The following is a 14,162-nucleotide window of genomic DNA, read 5'->3' on the forward strand; positions in this document are numbered from 1 at the left end:
AATGCCCAGACCAGAAGCACTGCTGGTGGTGAGACAAGAAGAAAGCTGGAACACGGGAGGTAGCAGTATTGATAAAAAGAAACAAAGTGAGCCGGGGTTGTGGCTCATTTGGTAGAGCGCTTGTCTAGCCCTGGGTTAGATCTTCTGTAGCACATTTAAATTAAAAAAAAAAGTGGCAGAGAGAGAGGAAGTGGACCGATATTTAAGAAGTAAAATAAATGCAGAATGATGTGGGGATGGAGTAGTGGTCCGAGTGAACCGTGTGGCTGTGATGCCATTTTATCACTAGTACAACTGGTGGTGGTATCCAGGAGAGAATAATGAGTTGTTGAGGAAAGTAGGTTTTACCTCTTAAACTTCCCTGGCCACAAGGTGTAATATTTCAATTGAATGCTCACCTAGCATTGAACAGGACCATAGGGTACCTCCCCCATCAAATAGAGCCCTCAAATGCTTGTTGTTGTTGTTAACTTTTATCACAGTGACTTACTCCCACTGAGTCAATACCTTTACCTTGCCTCCGTCTGAAATGTTTATAACTCCCGCCCACTCTCAATTTTGCCAGATGTTTGTTGTTTTTCGAAGTCCAGTTCAAGCCACAGTCTCAAGGAACTTTTGGACATCTCTTTCCCCACTCCAGTGTTTCTCCCACTAAGTTGTAAATTCACAGACAACACAGATATGAAGATTGTGCACTCTTCATATCTGGGTCATCGGCGTCCAGAGCAGCACCCTTCAAACACCAGGAAATCCACAATCTTTTTCTCGTTTACGCGCTCAAAAGAATCTGAAAAGCCCACAACGCCGCCTCTCCCTACAAACGGGAGATGGCTCACCGGAAATGACGCTCTATCAAGACATTCGTGATTCCGGTCTCGATATCCCAGGTGCCATAGGGGGGCCGGGCTTCTCTGGCTTGCTAACTCGGCTTCTCTGGAGGAATCGCGCGAGGTAAGAAAGTGCGCGTGGCATACTGGGAGTGAGATCCCCGAGTCCCTGGATGTCGTAGGGAACCTCCTGTTGATTTCCCCGGATCTGGCCGGACCTAAATGGAAACGCGGGAGGGCGGAGGAACTGGCTGCTGGATCCCTGAGAGCCCCCTGCTTCCAGTGGGGCGGAACCGCAGAGATGTGTGGCCTGTCAGGGGCCGGCTCTGGGATCGGCCTCAGCTGTTGGGACGCTGGCCGCCGTGGACCCCTCCAGGCTGGGCTCTCCCACTTCACCCCCTGATACCCAGAGCGCCTCCTTCTTATGTACTCAGGGGAACAGCTCTAGCCGCTCTTGCCAGGCGCAGAATCTTCGGCACGAGCGCGTGTAAAAATGGTGTGTAGCGTCGCCCACCAGTTCTCCGGGTCGGCCCCTCGGCTCCTGTTGGTGCCCTGTTTGAGACTAGGGAGCTGAGGCCCTCACGCTGATTGGCACACAGGATGCTGCCCTAAAAGGGATTACCTAGTAGGAGATCTGATCGTTCATTGATGGTGGTTGATGTTCTCATTCACCGCAGAGAAAAAACTTTTCCAAATTGTTACTTAGTATGTAAAGTAACCGAAACATTGTTCCGTTTTATGTTGGAGCCAAATAATTCTTTGTAAAAGAAATTACTCCTTTAAAATGTGTATGCATCAAAATGAAATCTCTTTTTCTGAATATTAGAGTATATTTTGGGACACAATACCAAGATATACTTTTTAGTATTAAATATTTTGTATGTTTTAAATCATAATTTAAAGTAACTAATTGAAGATTATTTAAAACTTCTGGGCTGCAAGCTGCAGATACTCAAATTAGTAAGAGAGGAAGACTTGATATCACCATGTGACTATAAACACTTTTGTATACCAGTTTTATTTATAACTCTGCCAAGAAGGGTTATAAAGATAAATCACATTAAAGGACAAGATTTCTGGATTCTTCTTAATCTGCTAGCCCAACTGTTGTGTCGGAAGACTAAGAAAGAAGATTGTGAGAAAGTAGCACAGGGAGTTAGAAAAATAAACAGCCAGGATTTGGGAGGAATAACTTTGTTCATTCACTGTATTACTGTGTGGTTTATAATTTATGAAATAATTTCTTGGCAAGTTATTTTCCAGTTTTAAGCAAATATATATGCTTTTTATTTCGACCAGTGTGGTGGCTTCCCTGGCAAGTGCCAGATTTATATTAGAAGCATATCTATACAACATATAGAATTTAATATATGTAAATATCTAAATGCAATTAAAAGTATTTTAATAATTAAAAGTTTAACATGAGCATATTTGATACCGATATACCATCTCTTGTTTTTTTTTTTTTTTTTTTTTAATTGATGACTAACCAGACATGCTTATCTTAAGGACTGATAAGGTACCTCTGATGCAACATGACCAGGTGGGCACGAGTTACTACCACACATAATAAGAGACCCTTGCCTGCAACATCATGGGAGGACATGAAGAAGGGGTCCTTGGAGGGAACAAGCCAAAATCTACCAAATCGCAAACAACCTGAAGCCAATAGACTCTCCCTTAAAAATGTTGCACCCCAAGCAAAACATAAAAAGAACAAAAAGAAAGAGTACTTAAATGAAGATGTAAATGGATTCATGGAATACCTAAAACAGAACTCACAGATGGTTCACAATGGGGACATGATAGCAATGGACAGCCAGGAAGTAAGGGAAGAAATTGCAGTTGCTTTAAAGAAAGACAGTCGACGGGAAGGAAGACGATTAAAAAGACAAGCAGCAAAGAAAAATGCAATGGTGAGATAATCACTTCTTCCATGTTATTTACTTTATATAGTTAGAAATTGTCATTCATATACTCACACATACACATAGAAGGGTCTAATTACTTTTGTCCTAAATTTATAAAGCATTTTTTTTAAGGTCTTGTACTTCAGCACATATATGCTAGGCACTCGATACATTGCTTAGTCATCACAGCACTACAAAGATGATGGCAATATCCCTATTTTATGGGTACAAAATACTGAATTGTAGGCAGGTTAAATAACTTGCTGTAAGCCAATTAACCAATATCGGGTGAAATTCAGTCCCAGACTTTAAAACTTATGTTCTTTACCCTGTCTTCCAATTGCCCTTTTTCAAATCGATATTTAAAAAATGAAGATTAGGTACCACAGGTTAAATGTGTGTAGTTCCCATTACTTGGAAAGGATGGATGTTCTTTTATCTTTATCCATAAAAATTCAAGACACAAGAAAAAGAGATCTAGCATGAATCACACTAGTAGTAACAGCAGAGTTAAAACTCCTTGAGATTTTCTAGTAATTGCTCCCTCTTTTAGCAATACTACATTCTGAATAATGCTGGGGGCAGCAGGTTTATTTCTGCAGTGCCTAGTCCTAGATTTTAAACTATGTCAAACACAGGAAATGAAATACTTAATATAATTTTTTCCATTCTCTAAGTGAATTTCCCATCTTCTACCAGGATGCTAAAAAAGAATCAGGACATATTGCCAGTTATTACACTTTGATTTTTTTCTTAGAATTGTGAAATGGAGAGCACTGTTTATACCGGTACAGACTGTATTATTATATTTAAAATTGACTATTTAGGGATCACACTGGTAAAGTATCCCTTATGGATAAATTTGGATAGAAAATAATCATTTTTATTTGGATTAGGATAAAGTTTTGTTTCACTTGTAAAATCAGTTATTTTAAAATATCTTTAAGCCAGGAAAGTTAATCTAACTTGAAGATAATTTAATCAACATAGGCTGTATGGTGGACTGCAGACCATTTGAAGACATTTACTGTTATACTTCTTAAGAAAAGCTTTATGCTTGTAATTAAGGACTAATGATGTTATTTTTCACAAAAGGAGTGCTTAATAAATAGTATATGGCTTGTTTTAACCTACTGTCAATTCATTTTCTTGCTGTTTTTAAAATTCCTTATACTGTGTGTCAGTTCTTAAAGGCTAATAAATTGATTAAAATACAAAGATTTATCAGTCAAATCTCTATAAGCTAATTTACATTAAACCAAGAGACCAAGACTTCTCATTGTGGTGATCCAATTTTTAGCAGTAACTTTTCCTTCAGTGGTAGAATAAATATAGTCTATTCATTTAGATCAGTTCATTTTAAGTGTAAAAGTTATTGTAGACTTTAAAGGGACTCATTCTTCTCCAATGTTATTAAATAGGAAAAAAAAAAAAAAGAAAGGACAGAGGTACAAAATGTGTTTTATTTTGCTTGTTGAATTTGCCTTTTTTAAAGAAAACCTGTGCTTATTAAACAACAAAAAAAAGTTAAATGACTATTTGTTACCTAAAAAATACATGTACATTTTTCCAGCTTAAATAAAATAATTCACATATCTTTCATTTCTGATTATAATTGATGTTCTGTTTCATTTTGGCAGAAAAATATGTACCACATTGCTGAATAGTATGTAAAGATCTGTATATTGTTTAGGTTTTGTGTAAGAGCCAGATAATTATAATTATCCCTTTACAATATATGGTGCATATCTTCTAAAAATGAAACTCTATTTCTGAATGTTAAGTTTTATGAAAAGTACAAAAACAATAGATTCCAGGTGTAATGGCACACACCTGTAATCCCAGTGATTCAGGAGGCAGGAGGATCACAAGTTCAAAGCCAGCCTTAAAGCAACTTAGTAAGGCCCTAAGCAACTTAGTGAGAACCTGTCTCACAATAAAAAATAAAAAGGGCGGGGAAGTGGCTCAGTGGTAAAGTGCCCCTGAGTTCAGTTCCTGGTACCAAAAAAAGAGGATATAATTTTTGCTACAAAATATATTATGTGATATGAATCATGCTTTAATTGGAAACATTTGAACCAAATTCATTCAATTATGTGAACCCTAAAAGTGTAAATATTAATTTGAGTGCTAATTTTATAGCCATTAAAAAGCTTCATTTTTCTGGTGCAGACATTTCCTATTAATAAAATGAATAGTCCATATTTATTCAATTCATTTACACAGTTGCCTGTTTAAAGCCATATATAACATTGTTTCTGAGATTGATAGATTTGGAGATTGAAAATCTTTAAAAGCATTGAACCCCTCTGATGGAAATGACATCTCTAGTCAGGAATGTGAGAAACACTTGTTATTCTACAAATAATATATTGAGTTGTTTTTTTTTTTTCTTAAAAAAGCTAAATAGCTTTAAAATGAGAAATGTTTTAAAGACATTATTGATAAGAAGTGTAGTTTTGCAATGTGGAAACTCACTTTTTGTTTTTCTAGGTATGTTTCCATTGTAGAAAACCTGGCCATGGAGTTGCAGATTGCCCAGCTGCCCTTGAAAATCAAGATATGGGCACTGGAATATGTTATCGATGTGGGTCCACAGAGCACGAAATAACCAAGTGCAAGGCTAAAGTAGACCCAGCTCTTGGTATGTTCTCTTTTACTTTCTTGGGTTTTGGGGTTGGGGGAGTGACCGATAAGTAGCCAACTGAGTTTTTTGTTGTTGACAGAATTTGTTATAAGTATGACACTTAATATTTTGAAATCATAAAATTTCAAGTTATGTAAAAAGAAATTATTTTAAAGTAATGTGAATTATGTAACTTGCTGTATACAGAATCAACTTAATACAAACTGGTGATTCTTACAGGTGAATTTCCTTTTGCAAAATGTTTTGTTTGTGGGGAAATGGGGCATCTGTCCCGTTCATGTCCTGATAATCCCAAAGGACTCTATGCTGATGGTGAGTACTGTTACCCTCATACATCAAACTATCAAACATGAAAAATCATCACGCAGAGTTGTCATTTGATTTATTTACACTCTTAATCAGTTAGTGCATACATTTTGGAATAAATAGTGCAATCTCAAGAATTTCACAGTTTTTTTTAACAAGTGCTTTTAATGTACTGGAATTTTTGTACAATATGTCTTGATATATTAATAAGTCAGAAAAAACTAAGGTGTATTTTTCAAACATTTTTTTTTGAGAGTGTGTTATACATTTGTACTTTTAAACATAACAGAAGCAGAGGGATTACATATCAAAACTAAAAGATTTTTAAAATAATGTTATGTATTTAATCTCAGCCTAGCATCTCATTTTGGTAGAAAGGATGGTATACACTACTCAGTTTTATTTCTGAATTTTTTCCTTATCTGGCATGGGATCATGTAACTTTTCTTAATTTAAGCTCAGCCAATGTCTTAAGGTCCTACAATAAAGCCTGTGATGTCTAAAACATTAGGAGGAGATTGTTAACTATTCATGTTTTGGCTGGCACCATCAGGCTGTAGACATCTCTTGTGTCTTGTGCTGAGTTCCCACTGGAGAAGTCCAGTGCCAAAGCATAGCTTTTGGAGTCAGTCAGACTTGGGTTATAACCTAGCACTACCACTCACGAGCTATAAAACTTTGATCAACTTACTAAACTTCTTTCATCTCAGTTTCCTCACCTATAAAATGGAGATGAGAAAACTATATTTCATATTTTATTGATTCCAAGACACACATTTTTTTTTTTTTTTTTACCATCTCAAATCTAAATCAGAATAGATCTTATCACTGTTGGGTCTCACATAATTGACATCTTTTTTTCTGGGAGATATGTGAAATAATGATACATGTTATGATCAGTATTATCTTAGATTTAGTCAAGTATGGCATTTACCTATTATGAGGATTAAATTGTATTTTTTCAAGTGCCTCTTCTGTTTCACTGTGTCATATAAAATGGTAAAGAGGCTTAAAAAAGAAAGGCAAGACGAGTAAATAACATAAACTTGAAATTTCAGCCAGATTTGTATCCTTTTTCTAAGTGGCTTAATATTATAAGCATGATTATAGTAATGCCTGAACACTAAGCAATAGTGTTTTATTGTTAAGTGAAAAACTCATTTAGAAACCATGTGTGTTGTAATTCACAATCTTGAAATGTCACTTAAATAGATGGGCATTTTTATTAGGGTTAAGGGGCCTGTCCATGGAAGGTACTAAAACAAAAGTTAATTTTGTACCTTTCCTAACTGCTTAATCCTCTCTGACCTGTAGAATAGAACAGTAGTGATTCCTAACCTTTGTTTTCTTATTTGTTTGTTTATTTGTTTTTTGGGGGGATCATTGACCATTTGGGAATCCAATAAAAATTATGGACATCCTCCTCAGAAAAATGCATCTGCAAACAACTTTTGTTACAAGTCCAAGACTCCACAGACCTCTGATTGTCTAACTATGATCAAGATCCAAGTTTCTGTGCCATGGTTCTTAGACAAAACCCTTCCACCTTCCCCTCCCCTCCCCTCCCTTCCTCTCCTCTCCTCGTACCCAGAAGGCCAAGTTCAAGAGATAGTGGTTAGATAAAGCAGTACTCTGGAAAGGTAAGAGGAGTGGAGAATGAATTATTACTAGGAATCCTTGTACCTACCTAGGTATCTGACTCCAGCTACTTTTACAGCTGACAAAGACGTGAAGATTAAATAAAATATGAAACTGCTTTGAGATATTGAAAGCCCTGTGTTAAGTATGGATAGTATTCAGTAACTTTGTTCTTTCAATAGGTGGTGGTTGCAAACTTTGTGGTTCTGTGGAACACTTTAAGAAAGATTGCCCTGAAAGTCAGAATTCAGGTAAGTCCCTGGGCCTCTATTTCATAAGGGTAGTTTTATTATTTCTCTATTTTTGCTGCCTTTTGTTATTAGTAGCTCATAGGAGTTCTACAGATCTTAAGATGACCTGCTTTCCTATTGCTGTTCTCAGAGGACAAACTGACCAATAAGCCTGAAAGGATACTGGTTTATAAAACGTCTTATTCATTAATTTTTATATTTGGTAACTGATGAATTTAAATATAATGGAGCCTAAAGTCTCCTTTCACTAAGAGAAAAATCAAAATATGAAAATAACTTTCAACATTAATAGGACGGGATGCATTCATAAATGCTTTGCTTTGTGTGTACCTAAATGATTCAGAGTGATTGCAAAAACTGCCAAAAATATTACAGATGTGTTAATGACACAGCAACTGGCTAGTTATTTTCTCCCTGATGAAATACTAGCCTGTTCATCACAACTTCATAAATGTTGGCTCTACCTATAGCTGACTTGAGGAGGTGAGGATCATCATTCCATTAGTTTGCCTGGATTAGAATGATGATGATCTTGTATTAAAGAAAGCAAGGCAGTAAGATAGCCCAGCAGTGCTTCTTGAGGAAAAAAGCACATTTCTTTTTATATCAATAAGCCACAGTAGTACACTAGTATATTTGCCTCTTATTTCTTACCCCTAACATTTAAATGTGAGACCCAAGAGTTCTTGTTTACAGTCTTGTCTAGAATAAGATAGTCTTTACTGTAGTTTAGGGAGTAAGATTGAAATGATGAAGTGGAATTTGAATTCTCCCTCCTGGGAGGATTGCCACTTCCCAAATGATAAGACTGACAAGCAGATGTTGTATAATTTCACAGGTGGAATCTTGTGCATTTAAAACCAATGCTTCATAAGTCTTGCTGTTTACAGACTCTTGGAATTCATTGACTCTATAATGATGAACTCTGGGAAAGAATGAAAGAGCTTTCTCATCAGTTTGTGCATTGCAAAGTAGTTGCTGCATTTCCCTAATTGGGATGAGAAATTGCCTGTGGTACTCTGAAATCAAGGGTTATAATCAATTACAGAATTGCTCACTTTCTGTGAGTGATGGAGTCTTCCCTCTTTGAGATTATTCACGTCAAAACTAGTTCCTTTGCTAACCCATTATCAATCTAAGTGGATGCATTTGATTAGCCTTTTCCTTATATACTGTCTTTTCTTTTACAGATCGAATGGTCACAGTTGGTCGCTGGGCAAAGGGGATGAGTGCAGACTATGAAGAAATTTTGGATGTGCCAAAACCAAAGAAACCCCAAACAAAAATACCTAAAGTTGTCAATTTTTAATAATGTTCAGTATCGTTGTTAATTACTATCACATTGTTATTTTCCGAACTGGGCGTGCTTTACAAGTTAGGCTTCCTTAGTCCCAAGAACAGTTTACTTCATTCTGTCCATCAATGAGTACTTCTACCGCTGTTTGGAGAAAATCACTGAAGAAAAGCACAAGATGATTAAATTGGATTCTCTGAAAGAACTTGTTTTTAATGGAGAAAACTTAGACAAAACTAAGTTATATAGTTGATTTTATATATATGTATGTGTATGTATGTATGTGTGTGTGTATATATATATATATATATATACACACACACATACATAATAAAAGCATACTGCTTTGCATTTGTGAATGAATTTTTGGTCATATTGTTTTCTCGGTGTAAAGTATCAATTATTATACTAGAAATTTATAAATTGCCATAAAGTCTGTATTTTTAAAATATTGAATAAAAATGCACTTGCTGTTCCCTGAATATCTGATTCTGTATTGAACTAGTCATTGTTCATTAATATCCATATAACAATCCCTTTGAAATCAAAATCTTTTATAAGAATCCTGGATGGGGATAAGCAGGGATTTGGTTTTTGTTTCAGTTTTGACATAGTTAAGGATTATTAATGTTGGGGCTGGGGTTGTGGCTCAGTGGTACAGCACTTGCCTAGCATGCATGAGGCTCTGGGTTCGATCCCAGGAACACATAAACAAATAAAATAAATGGATTGTGCCCATCTACAGCTAAAAGAATATTTTTTTTAAAAAAAAATTATTAATGTTAAAGTTGAGAGGTACCTCAGCATAACAGAAACTCTTTTTTGCCTTTGATTTTCAAGAAAAAAATTCTCACCCAAATTCAGTGTGCAGAATTTAACCACAATGATGGCACATAACAGATTGTATATCAAATTTAATAGCATTTTGTTTCTCATGTTTTAGATGAGTCAGGGCGAGATGAAAGTATCACCATAATAGAGTTAGAACACTAATCAGAGACCCATTAGCTTCTTTGTCTGATTTGATGAATACATGCATACTTAATACATATATTTCACAAGGCTTGACGCTACCATTGTACTGTATAATGGAATGACTCTGGTGGTTTGTGTGTTTCATTTGAAATTTTACCTGATTGAATCCATTTGTAACTAAAGGAAACAGCTGTGATTAGTTACTGATGCCTCAAAAGCAAAATATTTACCAAATAAAAAAAGAAACACTTCTCTCTGTTTTCATGTCTGCACAACTCAACTGTTCCAATCTTAATAGGAGCTGTGCTTTTATTTTCTATGTGAGAAGAAAACATGATGACAAAATACTGCTCTGCATCCTGGAGCCAAAGAAAATGAGTGCCATTCAAAAGGAATTACACAAGCAGGCAGAGAAGGACAGTAAGGCTGCCTTAATCATTCAGTCTGAATGTACCCAAACATTTCACCATCCTGTCAGGAACTGAAGACTGAAAGGAGGCTTCACTCCAGCTGCAAGTGGAGAGTGCACTTTTTGGATAGTATTCAGTATATGGTGCCCATTTTGTCTTCCTTGGATCACTTTGTTTATATTGTAATTGATCTATAAATGAGAAAGTGAGAGCATTAGAAATAAATTCAGGTGATGAATATAACTTTAAGTACAGAACCTGAAAGGAATGCACCAGAGGTAGAAATTCAGGGAAATCCTGAGTGTGTTTCTTGAAAGGAATTATAGATGTTGGGTGTTTTCTTTGCTTAGTACCGAAAAGAAAGGCTGACATTTAATTTGTTCATTTGTTATATATTTCCCAAGCACCTGCTAGGTTTCTGGTATTCTTTTAGGCACTGAGATTGTGATTGTCACTAAGGCAAATGTCCTCATTCAGCAGATGAGGCTGAAGAATGGAATGGAGACTTTGGGAAAACAACAGAAAGGGATATTTGATTGTATTTTAAAAATGTTTTGTTGAATCTCCTAAGACTTGACAGTAGTCTTCCTTCAGACCTTTGTAAATGTCATCTCTTCTTACAAGCTTACCTTGCACTTTTTTTATGATGGACTCCTAAATCTATAGCAGCCCTATGATATTCCAGGTTTCAGCTCCATTTTCTTACCTGCCTGCTGGGCATTCCTACTGGGATGCTCCACTGACACCCCTAATAATATAGTCAAGTAAAGACAAGTCCTGACAAAGGCTTTTTTAGGGGGCTGCCAGACCAGACACACAGTATTCGTTTTCTTGGAGGCTCCAAATCATTTTGCCCTGTCCAGTCGCTCCTCATCAGGTGCTGTGATAGTGAGGCTGCAATGAGGGCAAGTTAAAACTCATGTTTTTACTGAAATTCAGACACTTTCATAAATAAATATTGTTGCAAGCCTTTTGTTAACTTCCAGAGTTCTGAAAAAGATGTATTTTAACAATGTTTGCTAGTGTTCCCATTGCTTTCATGTAGACTTTCAGAGGTCTTTCATCAGTCTGAAAGTGCTCTGCCTGCTGGAAAGCTATTGTTGTTTTTTTTTAAATAACTGCTTTATTGAAATAGAATTTACTTGTCATACAATTGATTATTTAAAGTGTATGATTCAATGGTTTTTAGTATATTCCCAGAGCTTTGCAACTATAACCACAATGAGTATTTTCATCACTTCCAAAAGAAACCTCACACCCATTAGCAGTCACTCATCATTTCTACCCCACAAAGACCCCACCCGCCCCAACCATAGGCAACCACGAATCTACTTTCCTTCCCCATAAGGGGAAGTTTTAAGCAAGGAAGGGACATGTCCTGACAAATGTTCAAAATCTCATTCTGGTTCCTAGATAGAGGAAAGCTGTAGGAGCACAGGAGGGCACACAGTGAAGTTGTATCTCTCGCAGTGAGGGATGATAGTGTCTTGAATTATGGTGGTGAAAGTGAAGATAGATGAGGAGAAATAGAAGTTAATTTTGTTTCTGGCAGGAGTGAAGGCCCTCAAATCAGTCTTGCCCCTGAAAATTACCCCCAAAATGTAGAATAAAGTTAATTTTTAAAGACTCCTTTAAAATATCAGTAAGTTTACAAAGAAGGGCAGAATCTGTAGAGGTCAAATACTAAGTTAATTCAAAGAGCTCTAGAAGATAAGCCAGCATGTCTGCTGAACCCTAAAAACCTTGAGTTGAGCAACATTCTCAGTCCTTCTTTGTTTTTTATTTTGAGACCGGGTCTCACTGTGTTGCCCAGGCTTGGTGGGAACTTGCCATTTCCTGCCTCAGTCCCAGAAGTAGCATGGAGGTCAATATAAAGCTATTACCAAAAACTGAGGATATCATAAGGTCTTATAAACTTAACTGAACAGAAAAGAGAAAACTTTTTTAATGTGTAAAAATTTTCCAGAATTTTTGCAGATTTTTTTTTTTGCCTAGATATCCTTCAATAGATGAATGGATAAAAAAATGTGGCATATATACACAATGGAATATTACTCAGCAATAAAAGAAAATTAAATCATGGCATTTGTAGGTAAATAGATGGAATTAGAGAACATAATGCTAAGTGAAGTTAGCCAATCCCAAAAACCAAATGCCGCATGTTTTCTCTGATATAAGGAGGCTGACTCATAGTGGAGTAGGAGAGGGGAGTATGGGAGGAATAGATGAACTCTAGATAGGGCAGAGGGGTTGGAGGGGAAGGGAGGGGGCATGGGGTTAGAAATGATGGTGGAATGTGATGGACATTATTATCCAAAGTACATGTATGAAGACACAAATTGGTGTAAATATACTTTGTATGCAACCATAGATATGAAAAATTGTGCTCTATATGTGTAATAAGAATTGTAATGTGGGGCTGGGATTGTGGCTCAGCACCACATACAAACAAAGGCATTGTGTTGTGTCCATCTACACCTAAAAAAAAAAAATTGTAATGCATTCCATTGTCATATGTACATTTTTAAAAATTAAAAAAATTAAAAAGACATGGGCAACTTGGTATTATAGAAATAAAAGATTTTAAAGCATTAGAGATAAAAATATATTCCTTGTGGGCTGCGGTTGTGGCTGAGTGGTAGAGCGCTTGCATAGCACACATGGGGCATTGGGTTCGATCCTCAGCATGGCATAAAAATGAAATAAAGATATTGTGTCCACCTAAAACTAAAATATATATATATATATATTTTAAAAATATATATAATTAAAAAAGAAGAAATATTTGACATCCCACTATAACAATAATGGAAGCCAGAAGACAACATGTAATATCTGCACTGTACTTTTTTTTTTAACAATGAAGAAAAAATGAAGTCATTGGAAGGTAAATAAAATAGGATTACCATCAATAGTTCATTACTAAATAAAATTCTTAATGTTGTTCTTTGGGTAGAAGTGAAGTCATAGACTATGTAAGATCTAAGAGACAAAAAAAGAATGTTAAGAAAATATATTGGCATATTCACAGATATACTGAAATAAATATTGATGAAAAAATAAAGATAATAATGTGTAACTTGTAGATAACAATAGTGTCTAAACTGGGAAAGTATCTGAATTAAAATATTTTAAAAATCTTCCTATTATTTTTGTCCAGAGAAAGGATTTCAAACTTTTAAACTTTGATGGGACTCAGTGGCGCACACCTGTAATCCCAGCTGCTCTGGAAGCTGAGACAGGAGGATGGCAAGTTCAAAGCCAGGTTCAGCAACAGTGAGACACTAAGCAACTCAGTGAGACCCTGTCTCTAAATAAAAAAGACAATCCCAGTGGGATTGAGTGCTCCTGAGTTCAATTCCCAGTATCCCCCCACCACCCAAAAAAAGCTTTTAAAACTCTGTCATGGACAGTTTCAGACAGGACCAAATAAAACTTTCATCACCTGAAGTAAAGGAGGAGTGAACACCTGTTTGGCCAAGAGTACAGAAAGTGGTCCCCAATTCTCCTGGTAAACATCAAACAGTAATAAATTTGGAGACAATGTTGTCTCCTTTGTCGTTCTCTGCCTGGAGATAGCCCACTCTTTAGAGGGTGCTTTCTGCCTAAGCCTCACTTTGCTTTTACTTTACTTTCACTTAATAATAAAGTTCTTGAATGGCAAAAACAAACAATAAAAACTTTTGTCATCGAGATGGCAAAGATGGGAAGGCGAGTTTATTCACTCAAAGAAAATGTGTGGAATACCTAGTATTTACCAGGCAATGTACTGACACTGGGGATACAGCAATAATCACAGCAGAGAGAAATCATGGCTCCCAGGGAATTTACACTAATGGGGGATGACAGACAAGGCAGATAAAATGTATATGGGAGATAATGGTAAGTACTTACAAGAAAGAGA

The 14,162-nt window shown here is 36.2% G+C and overlaps 1 protein-coding gene across 3 annotated transcripts; it reads left to right on the forward strand.

The window, feature by feature from the left end:
- Nucleotides 1–607: 607 nt before the first annotated feature.
- On the forward strand, nt 608–9,355 carry Zcchc9 (zinc finger CCHC-type containing 9). 3 transcript variants are annotated; one of them, XM_046427934.2, is made up of 6 exons: nt 608–951; nt 2,337–2,743; nt 5,231–5,381; nt 5,604–5,696; nt 7,511–7,579; nt 8,770–9,355. In XM_046427934.2, exons 2-6 carry the CDS (start codon nt 2,363–2,365, stop codon nt 8,886–8,888), a joined length of 813 nt encoding a protein of 270 aa, XP_046283890.1. In that variant the 5' UTR covers nt 608–951; nt 2,337–2,362; the 3' UTR covers nt 8,889–9,355. The 3 variants fall into 3 exon arrangements, with proteins under 3 accessions (XP_046283890.1, XP_046283908.1, XP_046283899.1); XM_046427952.2 differs by having other exon boundaries at nt 882–951; nt 2,321–2,743; XM_046427943.2 differs by lacking the exon at nt 608–951 and adding an exon at nt 990–1,323.
- The last annotated feature ends 4,807 nt before the right edge of the window (nt 9,356–14,162 follow it).

Source organism: Marmota monax, unplaced genomic scaffold, assembly GCF_021218885.2.
Source record: "Marmota monax isolate L192 unplaced genomic scaffold, Marmota_monax_Labrador192_F-V1.1 WCK01_AAM20220418_F8-fsc00018, whole genome shotgun sequence".
NCBI classification, from domain to species: Eukaryota; Metazoa; Chordata; class Mammalia; order Rodentia; family Sciuridae; genus Marmota; species Marmota monax.